The sequence below is a fragment of the Balaenoptera ricei genome, chromosome 12 (assembly GCF_028023285.1).
Source record: "Balaenoptera ricei isolate mBalRic1 chromosome 12, mBalRic1.hap2, whole genome shotgun sequence".
In the NCBI taxonomy this organism is placed as follows: Eukaryota; Metazoa; Chordata; class Mammalia; order Artiodactyla; family Balaenopteridae; genus Balaenoptera; species Balaenoptera ricei.
Window position 1 is genome coordinate 1,612,098 of NC_082650.1, and position 12,786 is coordinate 1,624,883.

The 12,786-nt window shown below is 57.0% G+C and overlaps 1 protein-coding gene across 1 annotated transcript; it reads left to right on the plus strand.

Moving 5' to 3' along the window:
* Positions 1-1,225: 1,225 nt before the first annotated feature.
* Positions 1,226-11,562, plus strand: DACT2 (dishevelled binding antagonist of beta catenin 2). The gene is made up of 4 exons (XM_059941849.1): positions 1,226-1,462; positions 6,979-7,111; positions 8,085-8,348; positions 9,266-11,562. The coding sequence occupies exons 1-4, from the start codon at positions 1,226-1,228 to the stop codon at positions 10,858-10,860; spliced, it is 2,229 nt and encodes a 742-aa protein (XP_059797832.1). The 3' UTR covers positions 10,861-11,562.
* Positions 11,563-12,786: the final 1,224 nt, after the last annotated feature.

The following is a 12,786-nucleotide window of genomic DNA, read 5'->3' on the forward strand; positions in this document are numbered from 1 at the left end:
CATCAGGGAAATGGAAATCAAAATCACAATGGGATACCACTTCCTACATACCGGAATGGCTAAGACCAAAAAGACGAATGCTGGTGAGGGTGTGGAGCATTTGCAGCCTTCATGCAATGCTGGTGGGAACGTAAAACGGTGCAGCCACTTTGGGAAGCAGTCTGGCCGTTCCTCAAAAGATTAAACACAGAAGTTACCTATGAGCCAGCAATTCCACTCTTAGGTAAATGCCCAAGAGAAATGAAAACATATTTCTACACAAAAACTTGTACATGAACAGCCATAGCAGCAGCACTATTCATAATAGTCAGAAAGTGGAAACAACCCGTTAAGGAATAAATGGATAAAGAAAAAATGGTCCCGCCATACAACGGAACATTATTTACCAATAAAAAGGAGTGAAGTACTGATACTTGCTACAACGTGGATGAACCTTGAAAATATGCTCAGTAAAAGAAGCCAGTCCTAAAAGGCCACCTATTGTGTGATTCTATTTATATAAAACCTCCCAAGCAGGCAGCTTAGTGTTGGGTGCAGCGGGGAAATGGAGGGTGACCGCTAAGGGGCACGGCGCTTCTTTGGGGGGTGGTAAAAATGTTATAAAATTGATTGTGGTGATAGTTGCACAACTTGGTGAATATACAATACTAAGGGACCATTGGATTGTACGTGTTAAATAGGGGAATCAAATGGTATGTGAATTATATCTCAGTAAAGCTACTATTATTTTAAAAAAAAAAAAAAAAAAAGACAAGCTGGGGTTTCCAGGAAAAGTCGAGTTTTTTCAAAGTGCTAGTGAGTTTATAATGGTAACACAGTCCTTACAATGGGGAACTACCCAATAATTTACCTTAAAAACATTGCTTTTAACCTGAACAAGACCTTTCTCCGTGTTTGGTCCACTTTCGCCCCTTCACCCGCGCCCATCCGGCTCCTCCTTCCCGCCGGTCCCCTCCGAGGGTCACCGCGCGCCTTCCGGGCGCCCCGGAGCGCGCGGCCCGGGTCCCCAAGGGCGTGGGGCTTCGCCGACGGGGCGGGCCCGGGGGCGGCCGCTGTGACCCCGGGGCGTGTGCAGACACCGCCTCCGCGGCCACCGATAGGTCCCACCCCGCCTCGGCGACCCGCGGGCCGGGGGCGGGGAGAGGCGGCGCGGAGGCCGCGCGCACCGCCCGGCGCCGCTCGGAGGCCGGGGAGGCTCCGGGCAGCCGCGCGGGTGGAGCGCGGGATGTGGGCGCCGGGCGGCCCGCCGGGGCCCGCGGGCTGGGACCGCCGCAGGGTGGGCGCCAGGCTGCGCGCGGCCCTCGCGGGGCTGCACGAGCTGCAGGGGCTCCGCGCCAGGCAGCAGGCGCGCGTGTGGGGCGCCCTGGCCGTGCAGCCCCCGCCCGGGCCCGCCGCCCCCCGCGGCCCCCGCGCCCACGAGCTGCGGCTGGAGGCGGCGCTGGCGGCGCTGCAGGAGCAGCTGGTAAGGAGCGCGTGCGGGGGTCGCGGGGCTGCTCCGGGCGCGCGGGGGCCGCGGGGACCCGGTCCACCCGGCAGGCAGGAGGCGGACTGGCCGCCCGACCATCGGGGGGCACCCTCGGCGATTTCAAAGGACGCAGCTCCGTCCCGAATGAGAGGGACGCGGAGGCCCGAGGCTCGAGGCTAGGCATCCGGGCCCTGAAAGCAGCCCGGCCGGGCCGCCCGCGCCGAGCCGCGCATCGGGGCTGCGCCCGCCTCTGCCTACTTCCCGGCGCAGCCAGACTTTAGGATGTATTCCTGTTGGTTGGAGTTTTGCTGATAAGAACGCATTAAATCGGTTTCCCCTGCTGGGGGCTACTTGGGATCCTGGTGTCCAACCCCCGGTGCCAGCCTCTCCCTGCTGCGTGGGTCTGGGGACAGCAGTGCCAGCGTGCCAAGTGTCCCCCGAATTGTCCCCAGTGATGTGTTCAGGTTGAGCTCTGGGGTCGTGTCACTGTAATGAGATGTTGGGGAGAGCGTGTATCCGATGAGGGCCTCTCCAACTTTAAAATGTAACCTGACCTATGAAAAGAGGTGTGTCCTCTGAACGCAGAGGCGGTGGAACCCCACTGGGCCTCCTGGTCTTGCTTTCCCAGCGGCCTTCTGCCCCCTGCTAGGGCTCCTCCAAACGCGGGTCCCTTTCGTACCACTGAAGACACTCCTCAGGTGATTGCCTCGGTTATTTACCCTCTGTATGGTTTCATCTCATGTATTGGAAAAAACTCAAGAGTTTTTGCAGGGTTGCAGTATTTTTTAAAGGAAAAATTAGAAGGCTGTATAGAAAGATGTCTATTTGGTGGAGTTGACTGTAGTACTCCAAGTGGAACGTCTTTTAAGTGAGAAATTAAATCTGCCCTGTTTAAAGGTTGCTGTCTTTACAAAGTAGCCTGGTTGAAGCTGCTACTTGGCTATCAGCTTAGCGCAGTCGTGTCAGTGATTTGTTAGCTGCTTCTGGTTTAGAGAATCGGGAAGCTCAGCGTCTTAAGATGTGTCCCAGGACTCCTGCTATCTTCGCACATGGCAAGGGGGGGCCCTAACTGTGCAGCCTCTCCTCCTGTGATTCCCCGGCTGCTATGGAAAGGAAGGAGCTAGTTACCCAGTGGAACTTTAATAGGCTTCTCACCCCCCACCTTATCCAGTCATAGCTGCAGGTTTGGCTTACCTGTGTGTGTGTGTGTGGGGGGGGGGGGGGTGTGTGTGCGTGCGTGCGTGCACCAGACACATCCTACCTTTCACTGGAGCTCGGAGAGGCACACAGAGCCTGCAAAGATGCATGACATGCGTGTGGCAGGAAGGAGCTTTGCGAGGCTGCTGTGAATTGTTCTGTCCAGGGAGCTGGAACCCAGTTGATGATTAACTTGGCTTAAGTAATATACAAATCAGACTTGTGAGTACTCAGCCTCTAATTACGGGTAGCCTTTTGGGAGAGAAGATCAAACAGGGTTTTTTTTTGTTTTATTTATTTATTTTTTAATGTGGGGACCAGAAGGAACACGCACCCTTTGTCTTGAAACTTTGTTCTTGGCACAGATTATGTGATCAAAAGAGAAGAATAATTGAATGTGTGTGACATAAGCCCAGCGATTAACACGTTCACATTTTTCTTACAGAGAAAAAATTAGGAGTGATCCTAGTTCTATGATGCAGGCTACAATCAAAAGGCCTTCATCTCCAGCCCGAGTCTCACACTTCAGTAACTCCCAGCTAATCGGGGCCCCTCCTACCCACACCCTGGGGTTAACCGGGGCATGGGTCACCGTTCAGGTGTGAAGACAGGAAGAACTTTTATCTGACCCTCAGCAGCTTTGTCCCACAGACGTTCCCAAGTGAGAATGAGCTTGAGCATTTCGGGGGGATTTAAACTGCTAGTAGGAGAAGTCATCACATTAACACTTATCAGAACGAACGAGCTACGCCTTTTTAATTGCTGTGTCTAAAGTCACAACAGGAAGCGCGCAGTAGGTACTTAGTATTTGTTGAATAAATAAATGAGCAAGTTTTACTGCTGTAACAAAGCGGAAGATGATTTCAGTATTTACTATCTCCACGTTCTAGATTTCTAAGCTAATGAAACCCCCATGACCTCTGACCAAAGCAGCCCTTACTGTGTGGCCGGTCCTGTGCTCACCTGTCTGTGCCTTCCAGGGAGATTGTCATTCCCCGAGAAGAGGCTGCCATTCCCATTTTTATAAGGGTTACATTCCCAGCAACACTGACGTGGAAAGGTTTGGATTCCCCCCGGAGGAGCCTGGAAGCTCCATCTCCCAGCAGGGGGCGCCAGCGGGCACCCCAGGTGGGATGTGAGGAAAGGCTCTGGGGACCTGCAGGGAAACTGGTGCTGGAGAATTTCCTGGTGGTTGTTTTTGCTGGTCACGACTTGCCCGGACCCTGAGTGGCAGCAGATCCTCCTCCCTGGCAGGTGCCGGCATTAAGCACGGCAGGAGCTGAGGGTCTGACTCTGCAGCTGTAATCACGACGTCTGGTATTTTCCTTGGACCGACCATGCTTGCTCCGTGACCTCTCAGGGGAACGAACTCGCTCAGGGTCACAGAGGAGGGGGAGGCGTCCACGGGGCTGGGCAAGGCTTCCTTCTGCGACACGAGCGCTTGTTATCCTGAGGCTAATCTGTGACCCTGGCCCTTTGAAGGGCCTCTTTTCAAGCTAGGTAGTAACATTTACCCACCCACAGGGCACTTGCAGTGCCACGGAACTCATGCGGAAAATGCTTCCTGTGCCTGTTCTCAGCTTTCACGGAAAGAACGGAGGTGTTTTAGATGCCATCTCTGTATCCTGAACTTTGGAACGTTTTTCATTTTTGTCCTCTGAATCTGCCGTAAAGGTTTGAGAAGGCTGGAAAGCCGAATCGTAGATGGGGAGCAAAAGGGCAAAGCAAGTGGAAATCGGATCAGTCTTTTATGGCATGTAAAGTCAACATCTCGAAGAAAGGGCTAAGCCAGATATTTGTTTTGAATGGCGTTCCCTGGATAGAAGTTCTCAAACTTTTGTGGTCATAAAAAATTGGTCCCAGGGAAGCTTGTCAAAATGCAGATTCCCAGGCGTGCCCTAGAGTCTGAGTTAGCGGGTGTGGCAGGGAGCCCTGGGGTCTGCACGGACGCCCCGGGGCTCCCAGCTCCTGGGAACCGGGCTGTGCTCTCCCTTACACCGCAGCCCCTGCCCTTCGCCCCGGTTCAGGGGATTCAGACAGGATGCGCTGCCCTGCCCCTGAGCCTGAAGGCCTGCGGTGAGTAGGGAGGGCAGGTGGCCGCACAGACTGGCTCGCTGCTCTGGAGGGAACCCGTGTGACACAGCAGTCACGTTTACTCGGCGCTGACGTCTCTGTAACACATCTTCCCTGCAGAAATACATGGAAGTCGACGCTGCGTGCCTGGCTTCGCAGTGGGTTATGCTCGGTCCTGGTGCCATAAGGAACCTTTGACTTAGCACAGAGTTAGAGACCGAGGAGTTAATGAAAAGCAGAGACATAAAAACCCCCAGCGAGGGCCGGGGGAAGGGTTACGGAGGGCAGTGCCAATCCTGGGTGACAAAGCCCTGTTGCCATGCAGTGGGGTCCTGGGGACACAGTAATCATCGGAGGGCACCCGGGGGCCTGCGTGGCTGTGCCCCTCGACACTAATCAGAAGCCACCGGCTGCAGGCCGGGCTGGGCAAACATTAATCACAAAGCAATTATTCCAGCACAAACACACCAGGGTCACTTTTTTCGGGGGGAGGGGGATTGGAGAGGGAGGAGAGAAGCCAACTATGGAATCCAGAGAGGTTCCCCCTTCAGAAGAAAGAGGACATCGTGATTTGGAAGAGAAGGGGTCAAATCCATGTTTTTAAACGTCGAAGTGTGGTCGAACAGAGGAACTGAACTCTCTGCCAGTACCGTGGTCTCATTTTACGACATTAGAAGAAAAGTCATTTGCAGTAAAAATTCCCTTCGTTTGTCCAAGTGTTTTTCACTTGGACAGTGATGGGCCGGGAGCCCACCTTTGCTGCCCCCGCCGCTCCGGGTGTCAGGTAGTGCCGTCCACCTGGGGAGCGTTTCCCTTTGTGAAAACGTGCCAGGATGTTCAGGCTACTCTGGGTGGTCCTGGGTGTGTACGTTTTGATTAAATTCTGTTTTTTTGCAGTGTTATGTTTACAGATACTATTACATGAGGCTGGGAGACTCTCTTGCTACAAAACTTGGAGGTTGTTCTGAGACCCCTGCACTGGGTCCTGAGGAAAGTGGATTTGGGCGTGGTGGTCTGCCACTCACCAGGTGCTGGGCCCTCGGCCCCTACCCCTGGTGGTATGGGAACAGTCTGTGCCAACGTAGTTGTCCCATAAGAATCAGAAATTACCGCCACCTGCTTCCCTCTTGGACTGACTTCTCAGATTATTGAAGCTACTGAAGTAATTCCTGATTTCCTATATAAGAATTTGAAACACAATTGATCATTTTCTCAAGCACGGTGACCGGCATAATCCCATTCATTAATTATTTGCCTTAAACTTAATTGCTAATCAAAACAAGAAATTTAGGTAGTGGACCTTGAAAACAAGGTGAAGTTTTATCACTGAAGGAGGGAAGTCAGCATTTATGAAACAGTGTCGTTTCACAGACATATGATTCACGTGTGTGTATGTGTGTGAATGTATATTGTGAGCGTTAACCACGTGCATGTGCTATATGTATATTACATGATATACACACACAGATATGTGTGGTTGACACTCACAGTAACCCGTTTTACAGCCAGGGAAGCTGAGGCCCAGAGAAGCTAGAGCCTCGGAGGACAGAGTTGAGATGTGGACCCTGAGACCAGAAAGATCCTGCCTCCTGGGGCAGGTGTTCAGGCTGCGCTGATCCCAGGCGCTGGGCTCTTTCCTCCTGCAGCGTCCCTCCCTCTTCCCTGAAAGCCCCACAAAACCATAACCGTTCAAAATGCCACCTGTGATATGGGAGCTAAGACTCTGCAGAGGCAGGGCCTTTTTCTCTCCCGGGGACTCTCCTGTCCCCCTGAAAAGCCGAAAGCTCAGCCCTCCCCAGGTGCCGTGGACGTGCTTCGGTGAAGGAACATGGTGATACAGGCACCAAACGCAAGGTCCACGAGGCGTGAGCCTGGGAAAGTAGATTCTTACGTAGACGGAAAAAGACATTGAAAGTATTATCGGTGGCTCCTGCCAGCGGGGGTGTCCTTGTGCTGTTTTTGGTCCTCATTCCACTCTCATAAGCTGTATTACTCCATATTCTTATAAAGAAATGTCTAATTGAAAATTGCTGGCAAAGAAAAGTCTGCACTTGGGAAGAGATGCTGGAGGCGGGAGGGGTCCTAGAGATGGTGTTCGGGGTGCGGAAGGGGGAGCTGTCAGGTGGGAGCTGGTCTGTGGGTTTGGGGAGTTAAGTTGTGTGTGTGATGTGGCTTCACGTGGAGCCTCCAGTTTCCATCTCTGTACACAGAGCAGTTTTATGTCTCCCTCTTTTCCTTCTTAGAACCGTTTAAGACTTCAGGACGTCGGCCTGAAAACCCACTTGGACCAGCTGGGCCAGCAGATCAGCGAGCTGCAACTGGACGTGCGCAGAACCTCCAGCGAGGCCCCGGACAGCGACAGCAGGCCCAGCTCGGGTACGGCGCCCACTCGGGCCCTGGACCATCTGTCCCTCACCCCAGGGAGCGGCACTTGCCCGGCAGGGCTGGCGTGGTGAACCGGCCTCTGTGCTCAGGCCACCAGAGGGTCAGGAGCTGTATGCAAGCCTGAAAGAGCACGTTACTGGAGAATACTGGAGATGAAATACTTTTAATACTTTTATTTAAATGCGCTTGGGAAAACGGGGAGAGAGAGGGAGAGAGTGGGTGTGTACATACTCATTGTTTAATTGGAAAAATATTGCTTTTGATGGAAAAAACCCCATGAGTTTCTCACCTGTCTCCGGACTGAGACACATTCTGGGTTCTGTTTATGTTGAATTAACATGGAGGTTGTAAATAATAACTTTTATGTGACGACAAAAGTATTTTTTTAAGTCTACAGTCTAAAATCAGTACAGTTTCCTCCCCTGCGGCCCTGTGCGCCCTCCTCTCAAGGTCACGTAGCGATGGTTAGGGTCGTTCTGACCTTCATGGTCCTGGGCACAAGGGCTTTCTCTCCAGATTCCAGGCTCAGACGGTAAACCCAGGAGACCAGCGTCTTCCCAAGTACGGTGTTCTCTGCCGTGTCTTTCTCTTTTTTTCGGTTTGCAAAATCCTGTCACGGCCTGGGTTGTCAATCATGCAGCAGGGCCGGGCGGGGACCTCCCCAGACGCTGCCCCTTCTCCGGTGGCTGCCTCAGACGAGCTTGGCGGGCACGAGGAGGGGCGGGGGAGGGTGCCAGGCTCCCTCTTCCGGGGCCGGAAGCCGGTGGTCACAGGGGGGACGTGAGCCACTCGCCCAGGGGAGGGACGAGCAGGTGGTGGGCAACAGGAGACAGTCGTGGGGAGGCGTCCCCGGCGTTCCGGCCCCGGGCACGCCCCCGCCCCCAGGCCCGCCTCCCTGAGACCCCCCAGCGCCTCGGCGCAGGGCTCCCCAGACCGCACCGACGGCCCCTGTGCCCCTGCGCAGGCTTCTACGAGCTGAGCGACGGCGGCTCCTGCTCCCCGTCCGCCTCCCGCACGTCCGTGTGCAGTGACTGCGTGTCCTCCTCTGCGGGCGCCGTGCTGCCGGCCACCCCGACGGCCAGGCCCGGCGCGGGGGACTGCCGGCCCCGGTCAGCTGATGAGACCACCGTGTGTGGGGTCCCCCTGCCTGCGTGGGAGCCCCAGGCCAGTGAGGGGGGCGCCGGCCAGCTGCTGCAAGGCGAGTCCCGGCCCCGCCCGGTGTCCACAGGTAAGGGGAGCCGGGAGCGGGGGCGGCGCCGAGCCCCATCCCAGGTGGGGCGGTCCCCGAGCCCCATACAAGGAGGGGAGGTGGTCCCCGAGCCCCATACAAGGGGGGGGGGCGGTTCCCGAGCCCTATACAAGGAGGGGTGGTGGTTCCCGAGCCCTATACAAGGAGGCGGGACGGTTCCCGAGCCCCATACAAGGGGGGGAGCGGTTCCCGAGCCCCATACAAGGAGGGGGGGCGGTTCCCGAGCCCCATATTTTCTGTGGGCTTTTTTGGGTTTTGGATGGAGGTAGGCATCAAACGCCCACCCGTGTTCCTTGCAGCAGCGCTGTTGCAATAAAAGGCTTCTCGTCTTCTTTAAAATGAACATCCGTTCACACCCTTCCACGGGCCTCGTGGCCGCCGCCGGGGACTAGGGTGGGAGCAGCGCTGCAGGCGGACGTTGAGAGAGTTCAGTTCACGTGCGGTTCCCCCCACCGGCCAGGGAAGAGCCTTTCTTTTTCTTCAGACTGTCCTAAAAGGAAAAGATGCATCTTATTCCTTATGCTAGACCTGGGCCGGTAGGATCCATGGGTTTTCTTTCTTTCACATCTGTGAACGCCTCAGGGAAGGTGTGTTCCAAGACCTTGTCCCGATGGCCGTGTGGTCACCGGCGCCCCATCTCCCTGGGCGTCCTCCGCACCTTTGGTGAACAAGGGCAGGAACTGAACGTTAGGGTCTAGGACTCACCTTCTAGGCTGTGGCTGGAAGGAGCGTGATGGGGGCCGGGTGATGGGACGTGTACAGAGGACACCAGCGTGTCCAGGCGTGGAACGTGCAAGGCCGGGGCCTCGTCCTGCCGGGGGGGGGGGGGGCCCTCGTGCCCCGGGCTCGTGCTTGCCTCTTCCCTCGCTATGTGTTGTTCTTCTTCTCCTCCGCAGGTGACCTTGAAAGAGTCCTGCCGGCTGAAGTGGGGCTCCAGAAAGCCAGGGCACACCCCAAGGCCACTTCCTTCCTCTGCCGCGGCATGGACCCCAAGTACCAGTGTGACCTGGTGTCCAAGGGGGGCAGGGAGGTGTACCCGTACCCCAGCCCCCTGCACGCCGTGGCTTTGCAGAGCCCCCTCTTCACTCTGACCAAGGAGACACCGCCGAGCGATGGCCACTCGCCCCCCAGTCAGCCCCTCCCTGGCGCCACAGGTCCGAGCTCCATTCGGACTGGACTGGTCCTCGAGGCTGGCCCGGCCAGAGCCTACATAGAGAGGCTGCTGAGACTGCAGGGCCGAGGGCCCCCCGCGAGGGGCAGTGTGGGTGAGCGCGGACCCCCAGGACGGGAGGCGTCCCTATCCCCGCAGGGGCTCGGGGGCCGGAGGGCAGACAGTGAAGGTGGCCCGGAGAAGCCGGTCTGCACCCGGGGGAAGGCAGAGGTGGGAGGGGAGGCCCAGAGCGGGGCCGCCCGTGGGCACAGCCTCGAGCAGCCGGGGCCTGTGCCCCTTGTGCGCACCCTGCACGCCAGCAGCCGTCCAGAGGAGGGCCCCAGACCCTCGCGCAGCTGCGTGCACCGGGAGGCCCGTCCAGGCTCCCCCTGGCTGGGCTGTGGCCAGGCCCCCGCTCCCTGCTCGCCGGCTCAGCAGCCAGCTCTCGACGGCTGGGCGGGCAGAGGCAGGTCACCGGGCGGGGGGGCGGGCGGGGAGGGCCCCCCTCGGGCCCCCGGACACTGTGTCCACCCGCACTTTGCTGCCAGAGGAGCTTCCCCCGGGGGGCCCCCCAAGGCCAAGCCTGTGAAGGTCAAGAGGGGGGCCAGCGACAAGTCGCTGAGGCTTGGGGGGCCGCAGCTTCAGTGGGGCACCCTCGGGGGCCCCCAGCCGCCCCCTGAGTCGGGAGGTGGTCTCAGGAGGCCCGCCCTGGCCAGGGAGGCGCCCGGCCGGTCCTGCTCTGAGTCCAGCCTCTACCCCGTGTCCCTCTTCGTCCCCCTGCTGGTGGCCCGCCGAGAGGGTCACCAGGGGTCAGCTCAGGCCCTGTTCCCCTTGGAAGCAGCCCCGCTGGTGGCGACCGGGGGGGAGGCCCGGAGGAAGCAGCGCAGGTGGCAGTCCTCCGTAGAGATCTCAGCCCGGGCCCGCCCGGACCCCAGCCTGGGGCCCCATAGGCCTGCGGCCCGGAGAGGGGGCGGCCCGCGGCCCGTGTGCGCCAGGCCCAGGCCCAGGCTGCCCCGCCAGGACGCCCGAGTCAGGAGCGGGTCGGACGGCTCCGAGCGCTCGGCCGAGCGCGTGTCCCTCTTGCGCTCCACCGTCGCGGAGAGCAGCGGGGACGAGGCCAGCGACCACACGGCCAACCGCTTCGGGGACGGGGAGTCCAGTGGCAGCACCTCGGAGGGCGGCGGCCAGGGCGGCGGGAGCTCCAGCCAGCGGGCCCCGGCCAGCTCCAGGCCCCCTCTGCCGCCGGTGCCCAGGCTGTGCCGCGTCAAGGCCTCCAAGGCCCTGAAGAAGAAGATCCGCAGGTTCCAGCCGGCCTCCCTGAAGGTCATGACCATGGTGTGAGGCCGCTGGGCGATAGCAGGGCCCGTCCAGGCCCGGGAGCCACAGACACAAAGGGACTTTTCGTGGCTGAGGACGGGTCCAGCCTCGCACGGTGTTAGATGTGCATGTCTGTGTCACCTGGACACTTTGCTTTATCCCCGAAGCTGCCCTTCAAAAGGAGTCCCCTCAGAGGAGACGATGGGCACGTCCCTGGGTGCATCGCCCCACAGGTTAGGCTGTGACTCTGGGCACGTCACCCCACCTTGGCCCCAGTGGAGACCTTCACCCAGAACTCTGCGATTGCAGATTTGTCGGGGCGCCGGCCTCCCAGCCGCCTGTGCCGTGAGCCCCGTGCTTGCTTCCCTCCGTCCTGTTCCACTTGGGCTGGGCGCTCGGTGTACCCCAGCCTGTTGAACAGCTTCTCCCCAAAAGCGTTCCCTTTAAGAAATGGTTGCAGGACTGTGCTCTGGAAACTGGGTTGGAATATGAATGCAGGTCAAACCCTCAACATGAATAAACAGCCGATTATGCCTTTGTCTTTGCAAGTCAGTCTTTCCCTTTTAGTCTCCCTGCCCTCAGGAATGTAGTAGGTGCTCAGCAAACCCCAATCCTTCCCCATCATGTGGACGCTCTCTCACCCGAGGTGGGAAAATGCATTTCACATGAGTACCCTCCACACTCTTCCCAACACTCCTGAATTGAGCATAAAAGTGCTTTTGAAAAGAGACCCTTTTATGGTGTTTATTTTTCAAAGGAAATTTCCCTCAACTTTTCAGGAAGGTAGGATTTTCAGGGAAACTGCCTGCGGAGAGCAACATCTTCAGTTCATAAAGCAGCTTTTTCCTGAATTATTCAAAGCTGCTTCTGTGGGCCTGGAGGTAGAAAGAAGGCATGGGGGAGGTGGGGAACGTCTTCCCCAGGAGCCCTCGTGGGGCTCTAGACTGCCTCAGCCCCACCCTGGGGCTAAATGCACAGTTGCTAGGAACTTTTGAAGGAAAATGATAACAAAACAAGCTAAAATGGTAGTAGATCTTATACTAGACATTAGATATTCATGTAACGAAAAGCTAGTTTCAGGACGCACTTCAGAGATTGACATTTTAAAAAGATTAACATTTTAGAACAAAGAAGTCCACCTGTTTGCCCTGGGCAGAGGTTTCCAAAAGTGAAGGAGAGTGGCTGCTTTCTGTAAAACCTCAAAAATGCAACCATTTCAAAGGGCCCAGAGCAGACGTTGAGTCTATCTGGATAGAATTCCCACATGGGCTTCACGGAATCCGCTTACTAACAGAGGTGAAAGGGTCTTCCTGAGCTTTCTATAAAACTGCATTGATATTTGGAGGAAAAAGTCAAACCCACCCTTGGTGGGGTTTTTTGATAAAAGTTAGTACACAGGGTATTTTCTTTAATGGTCTAAATCTCAACCGTGTGGCACAAGAGGCGATGGGAACCCGGGATTTGCCAGGACCGCTGAGCAGGTGAGGGTCCTGGGAGAGGATCCAGAGCCAGGGTTCCGGCCCCGCCGCGGTCCCAGCCGTGTCCACAGTCTGTGTCCCTCGCCGGCCACCCTGGAGAAATGGCCGTGGAACTCCCTTTACAGAGCGTGTCCTGCTCTGTTTGACATCAGCTCTTGCGTCTGTCGGAGCTTTTCTCAATTCGGGGGCTTTGAATGCCGTATTTGGAAACTGCAGACTTCCTTCGTCCTCAGCAGGGCCCCCGTCCTTGTGTCACAGGAGAGGACCCTCAGGCCGTGTCTCTGGCCAAGATCATGTGAGATCAGTGCTGAAGGGGATCCAGTGGGTTCGGGCCCCTGGGGATTTCTGACAATGTTTATCTTTCTCAGAAACCAGGCTCCATTTCCTAATGATTCAGGTTCCAAAGCGCAACCAGACAGGAATGCGTCCCTGCCCAGAAGATGCCGGGCCTGTCTGTGCAACAAGCAGACTA